The following is a 23,563-nucleotide window of genomic DNA, read 5'->3' as shown; positions in this document are numbered from 1 at the left end:
ACACACAGCTATGATTGGTCTAAATGTATATACGTACTTAACACATCGATGACGTACTTAACGTATCAAAGCCCACTTCGCACCGGCATCTTCCCCCTGCAGCACTGCGTTGCGGCAACCTGACGCGCGGCATGGCGACGCCGCGGAGAGGCTCTGCGCCGCGCGGAGACGGAAGCCTGGCCGCCATCTGCACGCTCATCGAGCGCAGCAACCTGGACCGCAAGTCCAAGCTCGACAGCACGGGGCGCATCTGCTACGTACGTCGACAACATACCTGCCCCCCGCACTTGATAACGCTCTAACCTGTTATTGCCTTGCCTTTCACGCCCCCGCAGGAGCTCAAGAATGACCCGCTGCTGCTCGACAGCTTCCCCATGGACCGGCTCATGAAGGCCATGCGCCGCCTGGTGTGCGACTCGGACACGTCGACGCGCGCGGGGGCGCTGCGCGCGCTGCGCTACGCCATCAGCAGCAGCGCCAGCATCAAGCACTTCGTGGACCTCAACCTGCCTGTGTTCGTGGTGCGCTCGCTGGAGCGCGAGCAGAAGCACCTGGCGGAGCGCGTCCAGGCGCTCAAGGTCGTGCGCAGGGTCATGGAGATCGACGCGGCGCAGATGCCCACGGGCCTCGTGGCGTCCTTGACGGCCATTGCCGGACACAAGGACGACAACATGCGGCGCGTGTGCCTGGAGACGCTGCGCGAGCTCGCGCTGCTCAACGTGGAGGTGGTGGCCGAGGCCAATGGAACGAAGATCCTGGTGGACGCGATCCTGGAGCCGTCCTTCCAGGACCTGGCCGACTCGCTGCTTATGACGCTGCTGCTCATCTTGAACGAGCCGTCCACGCGCAAATTTATCGAACCATTCGTGGACTCCCAGGTGCTATTGGCGCCGTTTACAGACACAGACTTGCCGGCAGGAAACGAGCGACGACAGCGGTGGATGGCGAGTCGCAATGCTATCGTGACGATGATGCGCTCGTGGACAGGTATGGTGGTGCTGACGAGCAACCCGCAGGGTCTCCAGTCGTTGATTCAGTTGCTGGTGCGCCCGGTCGGAGAGGACGTGCAAAAGGCGGTGCTGTCTACGATCTGCGAGATCTTTTACAAGAAGACGAGCTTTGACAAGTCAGCCGCTGATGCAGCGGCGGACACCCCAGCGTTGCCTGTAAGCCTCTCGAGTGCCGAGCAGTTGCCGCTTGCAGTCAACCATAATCTGCTGGATAACTACACGGTGATTATCCTGCTGGCCATGATCCATTGTGGTATCTTGGAGGCGCTGGTGACGCTGGGCACGGGCCCTTCTCGAGCGTTGGCGGAACCGGCAATTGACCTGCTCGCGGATATTTTGCGAATGGCCTCACGCCTGCTGCCGGACCAACATTGTGCATCCTTGCTCGCGCTGCCACGACTAGTGTCCTCGACCTCGCTCACGACAACGACCACGATGTCACTCGGGGATCATGCGAAGAGTTTGCTGGAGCGACTCCAGCGCGAAAAGTCAATTCGAGCTAGTGAGATGCTGGGCGAGCTGGCGAACGCTGTGGGTGCTAACTCGGGCAGCATTGCCACACGCGGTGTATCGCTGGTATCGTACGGCGGCAGCGGTGTTAATGGCGTGCAACTGGCGTCCGAACTCCTGCGCGATACGAATCGGCCGTCGAATCTCCTCGCTCTGCAGCAAATTGCAGGTGTAGTGCGTCTCCCTTCCTCAAGTGGTGGCGGCGGGATTGCTGGAACTGGCGGTGGCTCTGCCAACTATGCTGTCGCGACCCCTTCAACGCAGCGTGGCACTAAGAGCGCGACGGCACAACTAAAGGACAGCCTAACATCCCGAGAGCTGATGGTTCTCGAGCTGAAGCAGTCGCTGGATGCTCAGATGGATGACAGCACCTTTAAAGACATGCTGCACAACCGTTCCCGCGTGCTGACAGACAAGAACTACAAGAATTGGAACTGGGATATCATTTCCGAGATGCTCGAAGGCCCGCTAACAAACCCACAGCGTCTCTCGGAAGCTATGAAAACCAAGTTCTTCAAGCGCCTCTCGGGTTTCTTCCGTTGCGACCAGGGCAACAAGGGTTATTTCTCGAATTTATACTGGATTCCAGACCACGTGCCATACCTGCGTCCTGCGTGCCAAATGTACACGTTGCTGCTGAACCACCCGGAAGGTTTGCTCTTCCTGAAGACTGACCGCCGTGGTCAGTTACTTACAGAGATCTCGTCGGCCCTAGAGCTGGAAGCCCGCCCTGAAGCTGCTATTGTCGAGTCACACATTGGTGTGCTGAAGGCACGCATGTTCTCTCCTGATTATGTATCACGGCGTATGCTGCGCGAGTACTTCACGCTTCTAGGTTTGATGAGTTCGAGCAAAGAGGGCCTCAAAATGATGGAGCAGTCAAATCTGTTCCAGCGGCTTTACGTCATGGGCACCACAAAGGGTCACGATTTCCTTTGTCGCTTGATTCTAGCCAACCTGGATTACTCGGTGGACGGTAGCTCTCGCAAGCTGCTTCAATCTTGGATGATGGAAGGCTCCAAGGCGCTGCGTCTGTATGCGACCTGTTTGCTACGTGCGTTGCTGCGCTCTGAGGTGGCAGATTTCGACAAATGGGGCATTGATGCGTTGGTGACGCAGCTTACACAGGAGGAGGAAGTTGCCAAGGCTGCACTAAGTGTACTGGAAGAAGCTGCCGAGACTCCTGCATGCCTTTTGGCTATGATTCTGAAGCGGCCGATGAAGTTGATCCAGCTCAAGGACAAGAGGGCTGAATCTTTGCTTCTGAAATCGCTCTCGCTTGCTGAGGGACTGAACTTCTTGCGCGACACAGGCGACTGGATTCCGCGGACGCTTGCAGCCTGGCGTCGCGAGAAACACATTTCGTACGTGCATGCTGTGGAAAATGCTCTGTTCCGTGGTTTGCACCGCGATGCAGTAGGTCGTGAACGTGGATCAAACAACAGCTCAACAAGCACACGCCAAACGTGTTCTCCCACTCCAATCCCAGTGAATGTGCCTATGAAGAGAGGTGGTGGAGTTGGACTCAAGCCGCCTAGTGGTGGCAGCAGTCAGCGGTCGCTTTGGGGACTGGATTGGCTTTACCGGATGCCGTGGAACATGGAGGTGAAGATTGTGGGTCCTCCAGGAAGTGGACCTCCCTCAAATCTCATCTTAGAAACGTATATTGATGGTGCGATGCGTGACGAGGATGAGACTACTGGCATTGATGACGAGCTCCGTATGAATTCGATTCGCGTTAAGGGAATCGTTGTGGATGCTCGCAACATGCCTCAGCCGGTGGTTGTGAATTCACAACAAACCCTGCAGGCCTGCCTCTTCCTCGGAACACAGCCAGTAGATCGGCGTGGATTCACAAAGCCCCCTCCTCAGAGTAACGGTGGTTTTGTGTCTACAAGTGGATCGGCCAGCGGTGGTGGCACTGCGCTTTCAAGCGATACTCAGCAGAAGATGCTGCGCGCGCGATCAGCGTCGAACTCGGCTGGCGGAAGTATGGACCGTAGCTCGGAGACAATGATGTCATCGCTCGACTTTGCCGATACTGGATCATCGGCTGATACCGCGAAGGAAGGGGACAAGGATTGGAGCTCGTGCCAGCCAGAACAGCGCTCACCGCAGTACTTGACAGCCCCAGAGTGCTCTCTGTGCGCTCCTGGTGAGCGTGCTGTGTGGAACTTCCGCGTGGAAATGGACTCGGCGGCAGGCACCAATACCTCCAATGGCAGTGTAAAACGTCTGTTGCTCAAGTCGGTGGAGTTCACGTTGCAGCTGCTGCCACTTCGTCCGCGCACTGTGCCGTTGCCCGTACATCTGTACGGTGAATTGGCAAAGACTAGTGCTGGTTGTCAGATTCTGCATTCATCTGGGCATTTGCCGGAATTCCTCGCGTGTCTTCGCGATGCTGCCAGCGTTCCACTTGAGAAGCGCGCAGCCTTATGGGCTCTTGGTCACGTGTCCGCAACTCCGCGCGGCTACGATTTGTTGAACCACTACGCTCAAGACTTCGTGGAGATGATCGTGAAGTTAGCTACGGATTCGCCGCTCGTATCCATTCGCGGAACGTGCTTCTTCGTGTTGGGTTTGCTGGCGAGATCCCCCGCTGGCCGGCGGCACCTGGCGCGTCTTGGGTGGGATGCCCCACGTGACGCGTCTCGTACGTCGATTGCAGTTCCCCAGAATTGCACTTCTCTCTTTATGTGGCCCCCATCGGGGTCGTCAACGCCGTGTCCGTTGACTCAAACACCGCGGGCGTCGCCTCTCCAGCGATTGCTACTGCGCAGGCGCGACAAAATGCCGAAGGAGTGGCATGAAGTGCTGCGCTTTGTTGCTGACCTGAGTAACCACATCACCCAGAAGGAGGCCCATGCTTCCCTCAACAAGCTGCGTTCATCAAAACCCGAGCTATTTGAGGAGCCGGTGCTGCTGATGTACGTGCACGCTTTGCTGGAGAAGTACAGCTACCGATTGGCACTGCGTCAGTTCGTGCTCAACGCGTTCGACCGAGCGACGCTGACGGACGAAGTGCTCGATACGTTGCGGGCGGAGGATGAGGAGGAGCAGGGCAACCAGACGCGTCAGCGGGTACCAACCGGCCGCGAGCTGCGGCGACGTCGTTCCTCGCCGTCGATCCCATCCTTTACGGCCTCCGTCCAGTCGCTGAATGCCGCCATGCAAGCTACCTCGGGCGTCTCACGCATGTCGTCAATGCAGAATGTACTCAATACCGGAGGCAACATGGGCGACCACCGTTCGACCATGCGTCTGAACGCACACAACGACCCGATCGACCGCACAGTGTTGCTGAAGCGCAACCGCAAGCGCTCTGCTTTCTCCGAGAAGACCATCGTTGTCGGCGCCCCCGAAGCTGCCGTATAGGGTTTGCCAGGCTAGCTTAGACGAGCGTGGCTGTTGTTTCAAAAACGTATTGTTTGCCAGTATGATAGCTCTGCATCTATTGTCTCTACAAAAACCTCCCGGAGGCCATGTCCATGAGCGAGTCGCCCATGTGCAGCACCTCGAGCTTGCACAGCTTCCCGTCCAGGGTCGTGCACATGGTGATGGCACCCCGCAGAGTCTCCAGTCCGCCACGCTGGACGCGAAGCAGCGCCGTGCTGGGCTCTTTGCTATTGGCCGCCGTCTTCTCGAAAGAAATGACGTCGAAATCGCTGGCCGACGCCCCCACGACACCGAACGCCGACTTGAGCGTGTTGTCGATGGCGAACTTGAGCAGCTTCACGTCGCTCACTGGCACAGACCCGTCCTCGGAGTAGCTACAGTAGTCACAATTGCGTGGCAAGTGACGTCGTTAGGAGACTGCACGGACAGAAATTGGCTGTGATTTAGAGTGGCAGGACGCACATGGCGATCCGGAGGTAGCTGTGCTCGCTATGCAGCGAGAACTTGTGGTGCGGACCGGTAGACGTCGCCATGATGCAGCGGAGCTCTTCGAATGGTGGATGTGTTGATTTGATGTAGCCATCTGTCGATGAATGGCTACACTTTAATGTGGCCACAAGATGGCTTCAGTACATGGTACTTGCCACTTCAACGACAGAAGAAATGCGGATTCAAATGGTTGTTTCTCTTTGTATTGGTTGTTGTTGGTCTTTGGGCTCTAAAACATAAGAAGGAGAAGAACTTCCTTTCTTCCGAAGTGACTACGTACCTACTTGGACTGAGTGCGCGGACGGCGAGCGGTTTTCGGACGGCGCTTACCCGCACCAGCGGGGGATGAAGATGCTCGGCGGGCGTGGTGGTGGCCGGCGCGCGGCGTCGTCGGCTCCGAGCTCTCCGAGGAAGTGGAAGTCGACGAGGTCTCCCCGTTGTCCTCAGCAGCCAAGATCACGCGGCGGGACATCTTGCCAGAGGCTCCGTCCTGCAGGCACTCGAACTCCATCTCTTGGCCTTCGGACACGACGTCGTGGATGTTGCTGACCTTGTCGCGGGACAGCTCCGAAATGTGCACAAAACCACGCTGGCCAGCAGAAGACTCAAGGATAGCCCCGAAGTCCATCACCTGGGTCACGCGCATGGTGTAGCGCTCGTCCTTGCGGAAGAAGAATGATCGGCCCTTGTTCGAGCCCTGCTGGTCGTTGTCACGACTGTTGTAATTACCGTTGCCGTTGCCGTTGCCGTTCTCGTTGTTGTTGTTGTTGCCGCGAGGACCAGCATTCGCAACGGCAGCAAGGTCAGTGCGCAGCCACTCGCGAGCCTTTTCAGCATCGTCAGCAGAGCCGACAACACGCACGATGCCTTCACGACGGTCCACAATGCTCACTGACACGTTGAAGCGCGCCTCCAGCTCGCGAATGTTGCTGCCGCCGACGCCAATCAGAGCTCCAATCATGTTCGTGGGAATAATACACTCCACGCTCACGTTGGGCAGCGCACTGCCACTCGACTTCAGGGTCTCGCGCGGCTCAGCGAGCTCGTTGCTCATGCGGCGCAAAATGTGCAAGCGAGCCTGCTTGGCTTCGCGCAGTCCCTCCTTCAGCACAGGGAGCGGCACACCACCCGGAAGCTTCACATCCAGCTGCAGAGCCGTAACACCAGCAGTCGTGCCAGCCACCTTGAAGTCCATGTCACCGTAGTGGTCCTCCGAGCCCAGGATATCGGTCACCAACTGGTACTCACCCTCTTCAATGCGCTTCTCCTGGCCGGCGAACGGGTCACCAGCAGTAACAAGACCGATTGCGATACCAGCAACGGCACGGCGAACAGGAACACCAGCATCCATAAGCGCCAGAGAAACACCACACACCGTAGCCATGGACGACGATCCGTCCGAGCCCACCACTTCCGAGGTCATACGCACAGTGTACGGGAACTCCGAGATCGACGGGAGAATAGGCAGCACGGCCTTCTCGGCAAGAGCACCGTGGCCGATCATGCGGCGGTTAGTGCCACCAACGCGACCAGTCTCGTTCACACAGAAGGGAGGGAACTCGTAGTGCAGCATGGCATTCTTCAGCGGAGTGGGCACGTTCGGGTCAGCCTGCTCACGCGCCTCGTTCAGCACACCGCGAAGACGAATGCCACGCTCCAGAGGTCCCAACGTAACGGAGCACAGCGTCTGCGTCTCACCACGAGCGAAAAGGGAGGAGCCGTGAGCCATCGGCAGCACACCCGCTTCCATCTCAAGCGGACGCACGGTGCGAACAGGTCGGCCGTCAAGACGCACGGCCTTGTTCTTCGGGCCCTTCGTTTCGTTGGCAATGGTCAGGATGCGCTCACGGAGCACGCGCTGGAAGGTGTCGTGAGCTGCACGCTGGATAGCCGCATCATACACAGGCGGCGAAGCGGTCGAGAAGTGCTGACGCATGCCATTCAGCATCTTGCTGTAGACTTCGCGCTCTCCCTGCTGACGAGCAAGCTTGCCGACGTTTCCACGCGCAATCAGCGCCTCGGCACCCTCGCGGCCCAGCTCCTCCGCCTTGGCCCACACCTCCGGCGCGATGTACAGCGGCGAGTACACGCGCTTCCTCTTACCGTGCTCAGCCGCAAGCTTCTTCTGCTCCTCAATAGCCGGCAGCACGTTGGCGTGTGCCAGGTCCAAGGCCTCGTCGAGGCGGGCCTCAGTCACCTCGTCACCTGAGGCCTCCACCATAACAGCGCGCTCAGCAGTTCCAGCGTACAGCACGTCCAGCGTCGCAGCGTCGCGCTGCGGCGCAGTAGGGTTGACCACGAGCTGTCCGTCCACCTCGACGACACGCACGCAGCCGACCGGTCCGTTCCAGGGGATGTCGGACATGCTCAGCGCCGCCGAAGCCGAGTTGACCGCCACCACAAGGGGGTCGTTGTTCGGGTCGTACGACTGCACGGTGGCCAGCACCTGCGTGTCTTCGCAGTAGTCGCGCGGGAACAGCGGGCGGATGGCGCGGTCCACCACACGGGACTGCAGCACCTCCTCGTCGCTGCCGGTGAACTCGCGGCGCTTCTGGTTGTCCGGGATGAGGCCCACGGCGTACGACTTGACGCGGAAGTCCACCGTAAGCGGCAGGAAGTCGCGCTGGGCCGACGAGCCCGCCGACGGGTTGCCGTTGTGGTCACCGCTCACGACCGTCGTGAGCAGCACCGTGCGGCCGCACGAGGCCAGCACGGCGCCGTCCGCGAGCTTGGCGAGCTTGCCCACAGCATAAGACGTGGCATCCGTGCTGCCGACCACGACCTCCTTCTCCTTCTTGGACTGCTGGCTCTGCTTGGCCTCGCTCTGCTGCTGCTGCTTCTGCTGCTGCTGCGCTTGGGCCTTGGCAGCCGCCTCTGCCTCCTCCTCCGACGGCTTCTTGGCGCCGAAGAGCAGGTCACGCAGCCCCCATAACGTGCGCGTCTGGACGCGCTGGTGCTGGTGCCGGAGGTGCGCAGCAGACACGGCGGCGCGGCGCGCCACAGCGGCGCGCGGAAGGCGACGAGCAGCAGTCGACAGCATCTTGCACTGGTCAAGTTGCTCTATTGTGTGGCCAGGCTTGGTGTGGCATCTTTTAGTTGGTCATCGCTGAGCGCGTCTTCATTGGTCGAAAAGAGGAGTACTTTCAACCAATGAAGCGGCACGGCGCGAAAACCACCCGGTTCCCTTTCTTCCACAACCGAAAGCAGTCAGTCAGCACCAAGCAAAGGCGCCGACTCCCTCCCAGGACCTTCCGAGACCAGACCAAGACAAACAGCAGCATGGGCACTCGTGTGTACGTGGGCGGCCTTCCGCGCGACGCCACCTCGCGCGAGATCCAGGACGGCTTCAACCGCTACGGCCACGTGTCCAACATCTGGGTGGCGCGCAACCCGCCCGGCTTCGCTTTCGTGGTGAGTTGAGCTGCTTCTTCCTCCTCCTGCTCGGCGCGCCGCATGATGGCTCCCCTCCTCTCCACTCCGCTCTCTCTCCTTCACTCCTCCCCCACTCTGCGAGCTCCACCCTGGACGGGGGTGGAGCAACTCGACGTCCCAAGCAGCAGGAGCGGCGGTCAGTGGCACTTTGTGTATGATTTGTATCGTGTGTATGTATAGTGTATACCTATTTCTGTATACCGCCACTTGATTGCCGCTGCCTCCGCGCGATCGACCGCCTCGACACCACGCTCTGCAGCCTACGGGCCCGACGTCCTCATCTTCGTTTGCTGTTGTTTACTGCAACTGCAACTGTGGGTCTTCGCTTCTTGCTGCGTCACCTGCTGGAAGGAGAGATAGAGAAGTGCTTCGTTCGCCTGACGATCCTCGCCATCATGCTGCGCTTCGCCTCGCTCCGCGTCGCGCCGCCGTCGCACCTTCACCTTCGCCTGTCTCCGATTCCGAACCATACCAACCAACGCCTCTCCATCGTCGTCTCCCCATTCCTGCCACTCTCCACCTCTTCTAGGACTTCGAAGACCCGCGTGACGCTGACGACGCCATTCGCTCCATGGACGGCCGCGACTTCCTGGGCGGACGGTGAGTTCCGCGTGCTGCTGTGTGACTGATTCGTGCTAACCCATCATCTCTCTGGGGGCAGCATTCGTGTTGAGCTCGCTCGTGGTGGCAGCCGCCGTGACGGTGGCGGCCGTCGCGGTGACGACGACCGTGGTGGCTACGGCGGCCGCGGTGGCGACCGTTTCGACCGTGGTAAGCAAATTCGCTGGCTAGATTTGGTTCCTGGGCTTGTCAAGCTAACTTGCTTTTCAATACGCTCAGGTCGCAACCCGCCCCAGCGCACTGACTACCGTGTGCGTGTGACTGACCTGCCGCGCGACGTGGACTGGCGCAACGTTAAGGACTTCCTCCGCACGGGCGGCGAGGTCACGTACTGCAACATCGAGGCTGATGGCTCGGCGTACGTTCATGATCGTGTTCTCTTTGGTTTGTATTGTAGCGATTGCTAATTCAGGTTTTGGTCGTGAATGTACAGCATCGCTGAGTTCCAGACCAAGGACGACATGGAGGATGCTATCAAGAAGCTGGACGACACGGAGTTCCGTGGCAGCTACGTGCGCGTTGCCGCCGAGGGTGACTCGAGCCGTCGTTCGCGCTCTCGTTCGCCTGCTCGTGGCCGTTCGCCGAGCCGTCGCTCGCGTTCGCGCTCGCCTGCTGCGCGCAAGGACTCCCCGCGCCGTTCGCGCTCCAGATCGGCCTCGCCTGCTGCTGCTCGCTCGCCCGCTCGCAAGGACTCGGCCTAAGCGACGTGGATCGAAGAAGGTTGTAGGCCTGCACTGTAACTTTGTAGCAAGAGCCGAGAGGGTCTTCGCTTGCATGTGTACAGTGGGTTGCAGGTCGACTAGCTTTGTTTGTCGCCTAGCGTCTGAAGGGAACCATTAACCGATGGCAAAAAGCTTCCTCTTTTAACAATTTCAATCTCTTGTTTGCTCACTCGGCACTCCCCTGCTAATATTCGACAGTATTCAGTTGCTGACAGCAACTTGCAGTCAACACATCCTTTTTACTCTGATGACAAGCATCACAAACTTCAAAATAGCGACGATCATGAGTTAGTTGAGTCCTGAGTTAACACTGCATTCTTAGCAACGAGTAGAAACTCAGATATCTGGACCAATACGGATACCCCGGGAGTAGCTGCACTTCGTGAAGATCCTGTTCGCTGCTCAAACGAATTGGCAATCGGCTGCAAGAACCTGTTCACGAGAATAACGGCAACCAGGGCTAAGGAGCGAAAAACACGAACAAGACCAAACGATCCCAATTCGCCAACACAAAAGCTAGGGAGACCTGCGGATGAAGGTGATGGTATTTGTGACTCCCTGTGCCGTGCTCTCTGCGTCCGTCCAATGAGCGGACCGAAGAGTGAAGCTGCTACGAAAGCCACCCCTGCCGTGCTCTGCAGGTCGGTCCTCTGTCGATGGTTCCACTACAGCGGACCTACCACCTGCCTCCAACGCCGAAAAAGCTTAAGAAGACCGAGCTTTATTATGCGCCGCACTTGCACGTTGCACACCTAAATATCCTTGCGCTGGAGTCCTGTTGAGCCACAAGAAGAACATCAATCCCAAGGCGTTAGTCTCTGGTTGACTGTATCCTGCTGAAGCTGCGCTGTATCTGTCTGTTTGTCTGTCTGTCTGAAGCTGCGTGCGTACCAGGGGGCAGGGACTGCGTGAGCTTGTCAGCCTTCTCGGTGTCCGTCACGCAGAGCGTGTACAGGTACTTGGAGCAGCGGATCTTGAACTTGACGACCTTGTCGCTCTTCTTGATCTTCACCGAGCGAGCGTCTTTTCGGCGCGCCTTCTGCAGGAAGTCGCGGATGTCGGTGATCTGCTTCGGCTGTACACAACGCACGCACGTCGGCGGATGTTAGCGGTCTGTGTCTGGGCTGCTGTGCTGCTTTAGGTTGCCCATAAGGCGCACGGCATTCATTCGTACCATTTTGTTGCGTTGGTCTTCTAAACTTAACTAAAAGGACTAGCAAGAGTCGACAGCAGGGCGGAGGCTGCGCACCATACAAAGCGCCTGTCACGTGCCTTTGGTTGGCTAGCAGTCTCCTTTCCACCAGACTTTTTACGCTCTCGGCTCTTTTTACGGCACGTAATTACCACTTATCCATCGCTACCCCTTATTAGCACCTGCGCTCGTGCACCCTTATGTAAGGGTTGCAAGGCCCATTCTCTTGCGCGAAAGAATTCGGAGCTGCTCGCTTCATTTGGTTTCAGTATGCCGCGGTTGCATTTCAGTCGGAAAACGCCCATCCATACGGCGCCAGCATTAGATCCCCAGGAGGCAGCCAGAACGCCTTCCCAGCCTCCGCCGTCGCCATGGCGCCGTCCTCGTCGAGCCAGGAGTGCCACATCTGTCTGGAGGAGCTGCGCCGCGACCTGGCGGCCGCGCCCTGCGGCCACGTCTACCACCACGTCTGCATCCTGCAGGCGCTGCAGGTCAACTCGCAGTGCCCCATTTGCCGCCGCCGCACGGGCGACGCCGACGTCGTCTCGCTCTACTTCGACGTGCCGGACAGCAATGACTCGGCCGCGTCGCCGCAGAAGCCCGCGCAGGCCGCAGGTGACAGCGCCGAGCTCAGCGCGCGCGTCAACACGCTCATGGAGCGCATCCAGTGGCAGAACAAGCACCAGCAGCAGCTCATGGACGAGCTGCGACGTCTGCGCAGCCAGAGCGAGCAGCTATTGGTGGATAAGCAGTCGCAGGAGCTGCGCGTCCGTGGTCTGCAGGCGGCCAACAACGAGCTGGTGAATAAAGTGGCCAGGTATCAAATGGAGCTCTCGCGGCAAGCGGAAGCCGCGCGCAGATCGAGTGTGAACCAGAGCATTATTAACTACCTGGAGACCTGCGATGCTTCCGCGTTGGAGGATGAGATACAGAACCCGCGCGAGCTCATCATGGCGCTCAAGAAGGCGTGCAAGTTCCGCCACGATCAGTACGAAAAGGTGGTGAAGGAGAAGACCCGACTCAAGGAGATGCTGAGGAATACGCAGCCGCAGCCTGCTCAGCAGCCTCAGTCTGCTGGCAATGCCAGGTTGGGCAAACCCAAGAGTCGTGGAGCTACGGCGCCGATGGAAACTAAGAGGCCGTACCCGTCAGGAAGCAGTGCCATGGGCTTCGGAACAGGAATACAGCCGCCGGTTGTGGAGAACAAAAAGAGGAAAATCGACTCGATGGCTTCCATGCCTTACACTGCACAGCAGGGCAGTGGAGATGTCGTCGGATTTACGCCGCGCTCCGAATCGGCCGGCTTCCGCGCGAACGCGTACTCGGACGTGTCGATCCGTCCACCGCCAAATTCACGACAAGCCTTCGGACGCAGCAACTACAACCCGAACCAGTATGGAGCTTTCAACCTGACTCCGGCAAGCCAGCCACCCGTGCAGATGGCGGGTGCTCAGGCTGCAGTGTGCCGTCGTGGCTACGATGAAACGGGAAAGCTGACCAACTTTTTCCTCCCAAAGGAGGGTGAGGCGCGGTCCATGCCCAGGAAGAAACCAATTCCGAGCATGCAGAACTTGCTGAACTCACAACCAAGAACTTCAGGTCAGCAGCAGCAGCAGCAGCAGCGCGTTGCGAGCAACGGCCGACAGGAGTACGCATTAACTAACTGGCTACGCAATAATTAGGGAGACGGGTGTGTAGGCGCGTAGATCTCTGAGGACTCCGACATCTGCAGCCAGGACACTGTGTAAGATACTATTTGCAAGGGTAAAACTTAAGAGAGATACATTTATGACGGCTTTGCTGTCGTTTCCTTGGTTCCGTGGAGCTGGGCCCGAAGCTTGATAAGTGTAACGTGCAACGCTGCTTGATGTTCATTCACGACTTGGACAACCTCGGAGTCGTTGCTCGGGAAGGATTTGTCTGGAAGAAGACGGCGGCCGATTTCATCGATGGATAGAAAATATGCTTCTGGGCTGTGTTCTTCTTCATTTGGCTCCGTTAAAGTTGGTGCTTGGTCGATATCACCTGAACTGTCATCCGGTTGTGAGGGCGTTGCTGTTTTCGATCGGCGCCTCCCGAGAAATGAAGCGTCCGCGGGCTCAATAAGCGGAGGAAGTGGAGATAATTGTCTGCAGACACAATAGAGAAGAGTGGCCAGGCTGAGCAGGTTGGCTGATGTCTGCTTACCAATATTCTTGGACCCGATACCAACGTTCCAAGGTTGCAAGATCACGTGAGGGATAAGGATCCGGACAAGCAGAAAGTTGATCACCACGACGTTGAAGCGAGAAACCTCAGGGCTTCCACTAGCAGTGTACTCGCTATTACTCTTACCGAGACCACTCCCGCCGAAATCCATTCTTCGAGTGGCTCCGAGAGCGTCGAACTCGAGACTTTGCCGCTCTTCGTTAAATAGCTGGTACTGATGCAACACGAGTAGGAAGCACGGTTAGACTTGAAATGAGCCCAGACGGTAGCTAACGTACACTGGGCGGAAAGTAGACTCCATCAGAAGAAATCCGCCTCCAGAAGTCCAAGATTCCGGAAGGTACTTCTTTCTTGTCGATTGCCTTGCTCAACGATTGCAAGATTCCCCTCATGCGAACTTTCAGCTTGAGCAGCTTCACTTGATCGACAGCACTCGCTGTCAGGGATGGTGATGGATGCGGAGGACGACGCGCTAAAATACCTCCGAACTTCTTAGCAAATCCACGCAAACTTGACCCTGCAAGGCCGCTTTTCGTGCTGATATCCACGTCTAAACTTGAATCTTGGAGCAGCGAAAGCAGTGGGGTCCTTACCACCTTTCCGAGCCACATACGAGTGGCATCAAAGTAAACACGCAGCATTGCCTCGAAGTCCTGGGCGAATTATGTTAGCTGAAGGATGAGAAACTCCATCATTAGAGAGAGAAAGCTTACCCGCATCGCGCTCTCCTTTTCGGCTAGTTTTTTCGCCATCAGCATATTTTTCAACTGCACAGTATACAGAACAGCTAAGGCGGATGCACGGAAGACCTGAACAGGCTCCATGACTTCGGCTTCTTCGGGTTCGAATGGGGAGACATCGTCACTTTCAGCTTCGGACTCCAGTCGCCAACGTGGCTTTTTCAGAATCGCTCCGCTTGCGTTCTTGAGCGAAGCACTAAGCAGGGCCTCCAATTTCTTTCGACTCTCAAGGCGATCGCGTGCTTTCTGGTCTTTCGATGTACTGGGACTTGTCTCCGTCGTGTTAGCCGCAGTACCGTCTTCTGGTGTGCTGTTGTTCGGATTCAGTGTACCATTGCCGATATCGGAAAGTGTTTCTGCATCATTTTCAAGTTTATCAAGTGTCTAAGCATAGCGTTAGCGTAGTACTTCGAAGTAGTAGCAACATACAATAGTTCCGCAGGGCGTACCAGTTCATCTTCCTCTGTCCACTCGAACTCTGGAAGCCAGGATAGAGTTGTCGGTGTCTGGAACGTCAATACTGACTTCTTAACTGGTGACTCGCTTTGTGTTTCGGGTAAAGCCGAAGGATGAGAATGTTCTTCAGAGTATTCAGTGGCACTGATCTTGTTTGGAGTCGGCGATTTGTCGAGTATGCATTGTGGTGTTCTTTTCTCAATTATCTCTGGTGTATTCAAATTTCGTGCGTCTTCGCTTTGGTGCAAGCAGCATCGCGTACAAAGAGAGATAAGTCCGCAATAACGAGGCCTGGGCAGCGGTGCTAAGCAGCACGTACTGTCGTCGTGGGAGCAGGAGCGCCATGATCTGCTCGTTCTGCTGTACTAGTCGTTCAATTAAACTTTCGCTTGATCCCGACGGGCGTTGATGTAGCTGTGTTGGAGGCAACATTGTGTGCACGTCCCTCAATCTTGAATCATTAACATTGTTCTGGACAGGTTCTAAGGCAGAAGTTGATTTCTTGAGCTGCTTCGTGTTAGCAAGGTATCAAAACGAAAAGCCAAGATCCATTCATCTGCGCGTACCTGGTAGCAGTGAAGCTGGCATTCTAACTGCTGCACCTGCGCTCTGCATTACATTACACGAGGACCCTCGGATACGAAATTCAGTTGTTAAAGACTACGGTGCTGCCTTTGAAATAAGGTTACCTCAACTCCTCTCGCCGCTCTTTCCGGGCCTCAATGAGTTGCTGTTGACGCATTCGCATCAGCTCGTTCCTTAGCGTCTCATGGCGAAGTGAGAGTGCAGCGCGTCGTGCTTCTACTCCTCTGAATTCGAGTTGCGAGTATGGATTTCCCCACCTCCACAGTTCTGTGTGCTGCATTCCTGCTACTTGGACACTGCAAGTCTTTTTTTGGCTGCATGTACATGAATGGCAAATCCTGCAATGACCGACCAACTCCGGATTATCAATCGTTGAAAAAGTGACCAAACAGTGGAAATCTTGTTTTCCTTCACTGCAGGTACTGTCTGATCAGCTCTCCGCTTCTTGCTCAGTAGCAGCGGCAATGACATCATTGTCGGTTTCCTCCTCTTCCTGCTGCGTCTCCTTTTCCTCCTCCTCCTCCTCCTCCTCCTCCTCCTCCTCCTCCTCCTCCTCCTCCTCCTCCCTCTTTTCGTCTTCGGCTTCTTGCGCCGCAATCTCCTTCTTCGCGACCTCTTCGCGTCCGAGGAAGTCGTTCGTCAAAGATCGCTGCAAGTCCTCAATGTCGCGGAAGAGTTCCAGCGATTTCTCTAAGATTTGCGTGGCAGACTCTAGGGTGTTCTTCGATGCCTCTAGAGTCATGTTGGTAAAAAGCGTGCTCTCGTCAGAGGTCCCGGCCGTCATTGTAGCCTGAACTCCTCGGATCTACAACACCAGCAACGCCGATAGTTAGACAAATACGCCCCTCCAACTTCGAATCTCCACAATATCCACAATATCACATTACCTGATCCGATAAATCCCGCACACGTTTCGAGATGTCCCCATAGCGGCACTTCATCTTACCGCAGATCACTGGCAATGAGGATTCTGCGTCACTGATGTCCACAACACCCGGCGTATGAATTCCCTCCGCTGCAACGCGATCTTCTTCCGGAACATACGTGAGCAGTGACGCCCTGAACGTGCACATGCCTGTCTTCTTCAGACCGAACAGCTTCGTGTTCGATTCCGGGTTGCTGGAGGGAATTAGCTCCACAGTCATGGAATAGCGATCGTTATCCTTGCATTCGTCTCCGTCGTCATAGATCATGTACTTGTACTTCAGCGTGATAGGATCGATGTGCCAGCCGCGGAAAATACTGCAAAGGTTCAGGTCATCAGCGTACACGAAGCATTAGCTCGATCCCAGCCAGTGCTGGATAATACGCAACCATAACTTACCCTAGAATCGTGGGGATTTTCGATTCTTCCTCCTCCTGAGACTCCGGGTTCGCATCACCTTCCGCCGTGTTGGTGACTTCTGATGCGCCCTCAGTCATTTCCACCTCCACTTCAACCTCCTCCTCGACCTTTTTGTCGAACTTCGCCACGATCGTCACGTTGGCTAGGTGGCACAGGTCCAGCGTATACCTGCAACGTAAAAGTGTCAGATAAGCTTCAATCCAACGAGTAAAATGTGTCGGAACGATCATTTCGCCTACGCTTTGCCCTTCTGCATCTCGCGCTCCTCATGGACGCACGGCAATGACTCCAGCTCCTTGACAAATGGTCCTGTAAGACGCAGGTAAGACCAAATCGTTAGATTTGTTTCAGAAACTCTTTCGGGGCAGCGTGAACTTGCCTTGGAATGCGGGAAGTGGGTCGCGCGACGGGATCGGTAGCAGCACTGGCGGCACCTCTGGCTCCGGACGCGGGCGAGGAATGATCCGGATGTCGATCTTGGGTGCGCCTGCGCACAACGGGCTGCCCAGCGCCACCGCTAGCGCCGCGCCGGCGAACACGCTCCTGCCTCGCATGCTTGTTGCTCGCTTGCGTGGCACAGTTACAGAAATGCTGTTTCATAGTTTTGTGTCTGACACACTATGTTGCCGTGACCATCACTCCTGAGGCCTGCTTCAACTTGGCTGATTCCGCACTCAGTGCGCAATTTGCCGCGTGGAGAGTAAGCGCACAAGGCAGAGATGCAGGAGGACGGCGCGCCTGCGGTCCTGAAGCTCGTGGAGGCGGCGACGAAGGTGCTCTCTCGTGCCGACGAGGCCTCAAACTCGATTCGTGAAGCTGATACCGCAGCGTTAAGCCACGTTCTGGAGGAGCTGCAGCGCCTGGTTGCCGAGTTAGGCTCACAGCGGGTATTGGAGCTGTCGGGGATGCGGCTAATGAACGCTGGAGTGGAGCTGTACAACGCGCCACGAGCTGCTCTGAAAATTCTGGCGCAGATGGAGAAGTCCAAGGCACAAGGCGAGCAGCAGTCAGCGGGTTTCCCGCGGTACTCGCTGGCAGTGACGCGATTTGTGGCGGCGAAGATCATGGGGCTGTCGCTCGGGTGTTCGAAAGACGGAGATGAACTGGGGAATGGTGGCAAGAGTAGTATGCAGTTTGTGGATGAGTGCGTCGATGTCCTGCGCTCGTTTGGACGAGTTGGGATGCTCATGCTGGAAAGTGCCTCGATTGACTGCGAGAGGTGTGAAGACTACTTGGCTCTGGCGAAGGATGCCTTTTCCTCTTCCTTACAGCTGTGGTCTCAAATCGGCCTCTCGTGTCTGACAAAGTTCAAACGCGGATTGGAGTTGGAGGACGTTGTGGACGATCTGTGGGATTTTTGTGTGGACCGTGTACGTGTGCACCAACTACTTGCAGATCGCTCAGACAATGGAGGGGATCTTCAGGTCATTGTGTCGTCGTTGCAGGAGTTGAAAATGCTGGCGCCGTACAAAACTTCATACGCAAGCACCTTGCTCGGGCTTATGCAGGACGTGAGCGATGGGTACAATAAAGCGGCCCAGCATGAGCTACAAGTGGCGTTCGCTGAAGAAGCGATAAGGATTGGCGATGCACTTGAGACTAGTGCGGATGAAAGTTTGCCCAACTTGGCCGCCTCATTTAAACAACACATATTGCTGAACTTGCTGCGAGCTCTTTGCTCATCGGGTGACCTGGAGCGAGCCGACACGTGCTACCAACTAATTCCGGCTAATCGCGACCCCGAAGTCTTGCTACCGATGATCAGACTCTACGTCGACAACAAGCAATTTGAAAAAGCGCATCACTTGCTGTTGGTGTTGTTTCGACAGGACAACCTTTACGACTCCATCGTGGGAGCTCGCATCTACGCCCAGGGGTTGTCGTACTCGGGCAAAGGCAACAGGATCTATCACGTCCTAAATGACAACTACGAAGATGCCGACTTCGTCATAAATTTGGAGATGGCGTGCAACTTTGCTTCGCTTGAAGACAAACGATGTGGGGCGATGGATGAACTCAAAAGGATTGGACCTGCATTACTCGCGATGGAGCGGTACGTGGTGAATGACTTTATTTGAAGATGTACGGCTGATGAAGACTGGTTTATACTGCAGTGAAGGACAAGCCCTGGACAACCGATTCATCAGACGAGTTCGGCAGTCCATTTTTGATGCGCTTCAGTATGCGTTCAATGCTTCCCAGCATGAGGTAAAAGAATCTAGCCGACCAGGCCAGCCCTGCAACGTCTACTAACACCTTTAGCATGTTTTAGGTCTGTTTGAAGTGCGCAGAAGCTGGTATAGCTGTGTCTGCAACGTCACAAGACAAAGCGATGTACATGAGGTGCGATGGATTCAATGTGCTTGTGCTATAGTTTATATTAATTTAATTGTTGCACCACAGGGCGATATCTCGCTCTTGCATCCAGTTGGAGCGTTATGTAGAAGCTTCCGAGTGGGCAAAGAAGGCATACGACGCAGAGCCTTCTAAACAATCACTATTTACAGCGTTTCAAGTGGAACTAGATGCCAAACCACAAACTTCAGAGGACGAACTACTGCACACTATCAACCAGCTACGAGCAAGGGACGACTTTGAGATTGAAGACCTGCTCGCCGTCGGAAAACTAGCCAGTAATGCCGGCCCAAGTCGTCAAGATATCGTGCTATACGTTTTGGACGAACTCTGTGGGATGGTGCGAAGCACTGACTATCCGGCGAATTTGCCCGTGACAGTAGTCCTGCAAAATGCAGCTCAACTTTCACTTAGCAAATTTACCCAGGATCAAGATGGATCAAACTGTGATTCCAATGGCTCATACGGAGAGAAGTTTCTGAAATACGTCAGTATGTTGCTCCAGCAATCAAAACCTGAAGGCGGCAAGCAAGGCAACCATGTTGGGCCACCTGCAGTCTTCGAATGGTTCTTCAGAATGAGGTATGATGAAAAAAATCGCCAAAGCGATCTGCCGAGTTGGCTAACAGTATTTTTTTATATCTTTACACAGCTTTGACATCGCTCGAAGCACCGAGGATTCCAAATATTTTGTCACCGCAGCAGATATCGCCGAGCGAAGTGATGAGCTGTACATGGATCAGTCCCCCCTCATACACCGATGCAAGCAATGCTTGCTGGCTGCAGTGAGCTCTGACATGATGAAAATCGACAGACTGGACAAGAGCCAGCTAATAACACTTCTCCAAGTGATCGAGCGATTCGGGAGTTTTGCTACTGAAGACACACGTGCTGCTGCTGACGTCAGCCTCTTCTTGGTACGACTATTGAGTGCTTGCAGCAGTATCGCAACCTTTCTCACACTATTAATTTCTTACTGACAGGCGAAAGCAGAAATTGCAGTGAAATTGCGGCTCTGCGATGCTAACACGAAAGCGATACTTAACCTCTGCAAGACCACATTACACAGCACCCCTGAGCTCATACAAATCGGAGGTATGGTGACCTCGCACGAATACTTGATGTCGGGGTCACTTACGCATGATCTTTTGTGAAGAGCTCGTCTTGTACGCGTCGAAATTCAACGAAGCGTCCGAGGTAAGCCTCGATGAAGTTGCGATTTGAACTCCCACGTTGACACTCGTTTCACTGGATCAGGTCCGCGAAAGTTATCGCTTACTAGCCGGTGAAATATTTAACTACGGGTATAGATCATGCCCTGCGCACCTTCCAACGAGTTCACCCTATCTAATGAGCAAGACAATTGTCAGGCTTCAACTGCTGATTCAAGCAGGTTCCATCGACACAAGCAAGCTGTGCTATCTACTCCGGCGTCTCATAATGCTGGCGGATTCGAAAACAAAAGCATACAAGTGCTTTGAGCAACTATTCCAACTCATTGACAGTGTGGACATGCCGTTGTCTGACCTCGACATGGAATGGTTTGTCGCCAAAGCATGGAACACCGTAAGTGCGTTGCGTTGAATTTCATTTCTTATTACCTCTTGGCTCATTCAATCAACATACTATTAGGGTGTGCTATGCCAACGCAACAACGACATCGATGGGGCTCTAAAGTTCATGAAGGTGGCCCAGGCTGTCATGCGTGAGTACATACCATTCTTGAAGCGTTAGATCAGCGGATGTGTGTATGTGTGTGTGTGTGTTTTTTTTCTTCTTCTTTTAACTTGCTTTGTTATCTCTCGCAGGGAAAAGCGAATCGCTTATTGACAAGCTGGGCAATAGCCTCGACGAGCAGATTCAGGCTCTTCTCCAAATCAGTACCGAGTAGTGGCGAGTGAATAGACGAGAAAGCTCAAACAAGTTGCGTTCGGCTGAACACGTAATCCCTTAACGACATTACACGTGCTGAAGCTACGCCTCGTACACATCAGGCTGAGAGTCATGGCTGGATAGCCCACCCATGTGCGTCTTTACGGCCTCCATGTAGGTTTTCAAAGTTGGAAGCTCCGTCGTTTCCTCCTTTTTCAGGACCTTTGAGGCCCACTTGCGTTCTGCGTATTCACAAATCTACAAGTTTCACACACGCGCGCGAAGTGTCAGATTCCCTACTCTACTGCTAAACTCTACAACATGGCAACCCACCTCTTTGATATCTCGGCACGAAAGTTGCGGAGAAATGGTGGCTAGCTGGCCGAGTTCATCGTCTGATAGCTGCTTAGCATAGCTAGATACAAGTAACACATACGCGTTAGAACTCTTTGGTGATATCTTCTTTCACAACATGCTTACCGAGCAAAAACAGCGCGCCGAGTCTTCTCGTCAGGTAGGTTGTAGCGAATGGAGAGATCGAACCGGCTAATCAACGCGGCGTCCAGATCCTGCTTGCTATACGCATCAACACCATTATTGACAAGGTTTAGTAATCCCAAATAAACGTAACGTATATACGCTTACGTACCGATTCGTGGCACACACGACTGTGGTCTTTTTAGCAGAGGCGAATCCCTCCACCTTCTGTAACAGCACAGACAGAATTCGACGAGAAGCTTCGTGCATCGTACCACCCGAGCGGTCTCCAGCAAGTGCATCAATCTTCAGCACAAGAGACCAATACGTTAGAACAAGGTACCACCGCATCACACAGTCACCAAATCACGCACCTCGTCAATGAAAATAATGGCACCATCCAGCTTTTCGCACGCATCAAAGATTGCCGACATCTTCTTCTCACTATCGCCGTACCACTTCGATACCACGCTTTCGATCGGAATGTGAATCATTGGAATTCCAGCCTGCTGCGCAATGATTCGTGCGCTCAGAGTTTTTCCAGTACCAGGTGGGCCTTCGAATAAGACCGCGCGCGGCCGGTTGCTCTCGTAGCGACAGCGAGTTTTCTGAGCGATTCGCTCGTATAGCTCAGGGTTTTGAAGCGCCAACACAACAGTGTCTTCGATCTCCAATTTGACCTTCTCGTAGCCAGCCTACACAACATCCATGAGGGGTGAGCCAATCTGTTTCTCTACCTCAAAATGATGGCAAACAACGCAAACGGACCAGACTATCCCAGGTCAAACTGTTTTCGTTCTGCGTGGGCTCGAATACGTCGATGCCAAGACCTTGAAGCTGCTGGATCGCTTCTTCCTGCAACCATTCCATCGAGCATTATTTAGTCATGACAACACATTTAAAAACCAAATAGCACCCGAGGACCTACCTTGCTGTCCAGGGGTGCCGATGTCGCTGTCGTTGGGTTTCGCCCGCGTCCGACGAGTGCATTCTTACGACGCTGTTCAAGGTCGTGGCGGAAGAACGCGTTCACATTCGCATACGAGTAAATCTCCTTGTACGCACCAACAACGGCATCAATCTCGCCTTGCGTAAGGAATTCATCCTTGTAGAACACAAACTTCGACGTTGCTTGCAACGACGACGTGTCGCGTAAGAACTGGAAGGACCCAGACCCGTTTGCGTACAAGTAGGTGACAGCAGGCTGCTCATAGGACTCCACGACAGACTTCTTCGCGTTGTTGTCCAGCGGCACGGGCATCACCTCCACAGCTTGACCAGATCCAGGCGCCGCCGCCTTCTGCAGCTGCAGCAAGAACCGACCCAGGATTGCTTCTTGGTCGACGAACGACGGGCATGCGAACTCAATTCGGATCGTCGACACGCCGTTCGGCGCGCGGATCCTGGAAATGCCAATCTTTTTGATCGGAAAGGCCTTCGGGATGCGCGTCTCCGAGCTCTTGAGTGTTGTACGGAACTCCGATACCTGCTGGCGAATGGTATCCACCGCCTCAGCGTACTTGAAGTGCTGTCGCCACAACAACAAACAACAAATTAGTCACGTATCATAACTTGCACCAAAATTCCAGAGCAAAAAGCAATAACCTTTTCCTGCTTCTTGTCAGGAGCCGCTTCCGATTGCGCCGCATCAATAGTCAGTCCAACCGCACCAGCGAGCGCTGCAGCCCCAGCAATAGCTGCGAATCCATTAGGCGCAGAGTCGCTGGAATCCGCGACAGAACCCAACGAGCGCAGAGCGTGGCTGGGGTTCGGCGGCGCTGCGGTGCGACATAGAGCAGCCTCCGCAGCAAATGAAGGGCGGGCTGCCTGCCCCATGGTGGCTGCTACAGCGCGCGAAAGCAGCTTGGTCGCCAGTCCCCGCTGCATCATCGTCGCGGCGATCACTTCGAGTTCTCGAATGCAAAGCGAGACTTCAAACATGGTGTGGCCCACCCATACGGTGCGCGAACCATCTCGGTGAATCACACACTGAGTTGCGCAACGTAGTGTGTGAATCACAGAGATGGGCCGCGCAACATATAGGTAGACCACACCATGTTGCCTTGGAGCACTTCAACCTGAAAGGCATGTTTTGACGTCCAGGCAAAGCTCTATTTGCATTTGCATTAGAATGTAGTAGAAGGTGCAAGGAA

The 23,563-nt window shown here is 55.2% G+C and overlaps 10 protein-coding genes across 10 annotated transcripts; 4 read left to right on the top strand and 6 right to left on the bottom strand.

The window, feature by feature from the left end:
• Window positions 1-131: 131 nt before the first annotated feature.
• PHYSODRAFT_552363 (hypothetical protein) lies at window positions 132-4,957 on the top strand (the record flags this gene model as incomplete). The annotated part of the gene is made up of 2 exons (XM_009517625.1): window positions 132-257; window positions 336-4,957. 2 exons carry the CDS (start codon window positions 132-134, stop codon window positions 4,893-4,895), a joined length of 4,686 nt encoding a protein of 1,561 aa, XP_009515920.1. The 3' UTR covers window positions 4,896-4,957.
• A 23-nt stretch (window positions 4,958-4,980) lies between these two features.
• Window positions 4,981-5,449, bottom strand: PHYSODRAFT_472278 (hypothetical protein; the record flags this gene model as incomplete). Its single annotated transcript, XM_009517624.1, has 2 exons — window positions 4,981-5,290; window positions 5,379-5,449. 2 exons carry the CDS (start codon window positions 5,447-5,449, stop codon window positions 4,981-4,983), a joined length of 381 nt encoding a protein of 126 aa, XP_009515919.1.
• A 132-nt stretch (window positions 5,450-5,581) lies between these two features.
• PHYSODRAFT_537335 (hypothetical protein) lies at window positions 5,582-8,445 on the bottom strand (the record flags this gene model as incomplete). Its single annotated transcript, XM_009517623.1, has 1 exon — window positions 5,582-8,445. One exon carries the CDS (start codon window positions 8,443-8,445, stop codon window positions 5,686-5,688), a length of 2,760 nt encoding a protein of 919 aa, XP_009515918.1. The 3' UTR covers window positions 5,582-5,685.
• A 231-nt stretch (window positions 8,446-8,676) lies between these two features.
• PHYSODRAFT_353568 (hypothetical protein) lies at window positions 8,677-9,960 on the top strand (the record flags this gene model as incomplete). The annotated part of the gene is made up of 5 exons (XM_009517622.1): window positions 8,677-8,816; window positions 9,367-9,437; window positions 9,499-9,608; window positions 9,678-9,816; window positions 9,892-9,960. Coding segments are annotated over exons 1-5 (519 nt in total), but the record flags the coding sequence as incomplete, so codon positions are not given.
• A 1,109-nt stretch (window positions 9,961-11,069) lies between these two features.
• On the bottom strand, window positions 11,070-11,258 carry PHYSODRAFT_401211 (hypothetical protein; the record flags this gene model as incomplete). The annotated part of the gene is made up of 1 exon (XM_009517621.1): window positions 11,070-11,258. A coding segment is annotated over one exon (189 nt), but the record flags the coding sequence as incomplete, so codon positions are not given.
• Window positions 11,259-11,743: 485 nt separating this feature from the next.
• On the top strand, window positions 11,744-13,054 carry PHYSODRAFT_322283 (hypothetical protein; the record flags this gene model as incomplete). The annotated part of the gene is made up of 1 exon (XM_009517620.1): window positions 11,744-13,054. The coding sequence occupies one exon, from the start codon at window positions 11,744-11,746 to the stop codon at window positions 13,052-13,054; it is 1,311 nt and encodes a 436-aa protein (XP_009515915.1).
• Window positions 13,055-13,158: 104 nt separating this feature from the next.
• Window positions 13,159-13,731, bottom strand: PHYSODRAFT_476660 (hypothetical protein; the record flags this gene model as incomplete). The annotated part of the gene is made up of 2 exons (XM_009517619.1): window positions 13,159-13,352; window positions 13,404-13,731. The coding sequence occupies 2 exons, from the start codon at window positions 13,729-13,731 to the stop codon at window positions 13,159-13,161; spliced, it is 522 nt and encodes a 173-aa protein (XP_009515914.1).
• A 2,060-nt stretch (window positions 13,732-15,791) lies between these two features.
• Window positions 15,792-17,260, bottom strand: PHYSODRAFT_469761 (hypothetical protein; the record flags this gene model as incomplete). Its single annotated transcript, XM_009517618.1, has 5 exons — window positions 15,792-16,166; window positions 16,249-16,603; window positions 16,686-16,874; window positions 16,946-17,015; window positions 17,062-17,260. 5 exons carry the CDS (start codon window positions 17,258-17,260, stop codon window positions 15,792-15,794), a joined length of 1,188 nt encoding a protein of 395 aa, XP_009515913.1.
• A 510-nt stretch (window positions 17,261-17,770) lies between these two features.
• Window positions 17,771-20,645, top strand: PHYSODRAFT_476831 (hypothetical protein; the record flags this gene model as incomplete). Its single annotated transcript, XM_009517617.1, has 7 exons — window positions 17,771-18,308; window positions 18,453-18,759; window positions 18,821-18,914; window positions 18,979-19,049; window positions 19,110-19,643; window positions 19,714-19,803; window positions 20,399-20,645. 7 exons carry the CDS (start codon window positions 17,771-17,773, stop codon window positions 20,643-20,645), a joined length of 1,881 nt encoding a protein of 626 aa, XP_009515912.1.
• Window positions 20,646-21,035: 390 nt separating this feature from the next.
• Window positions 21,036-23,297, bottom strand: PHYSODRAFT_474252 (hypothetical protein; the record flags this gene model as incomplete). Its single annotated transcript, XM_009517616.1, has 8 exons — window positions 21,036-21,191; window positions 21,267-21,348; window positions 21,414-21,509; window positions 21,583-21,716; window positions 21,785-22,105; window positions 22,179-22,265; window positions 22,339-22,929; window positions 23,016-23,297. The coding sequence occupies 8 exons, from the start codon at window positions 23,295-23,297 to the stop codon at window positions 21,036-21,038; spliced, it is 1,749 nt and encodes a 582-aa protein (XP_009515911.1).
• Window positions 23,298-23,563: the final 266 nt, after the last annotated feature.

This window comes from Phytophthora sojae (assembly GCF_000149755.1).
Source record: "Phytophthora sojae unplaced genomic scaffold PHYSOscaffold_1, whole genome shotgun sequence".
Classification (NCBI taxonomy): domain Eukaryota; phylum Oomycota; class Peronosporomycetes; order Peronosporales; family Peronosporaceae; genus Phytophthora; species Phytophthora sojae.
The sequence above is the reverse complement of the archived record's forward strand: the minus strand, read 5'-3'. Positions and strand labels throughout refer to the sequence as shown.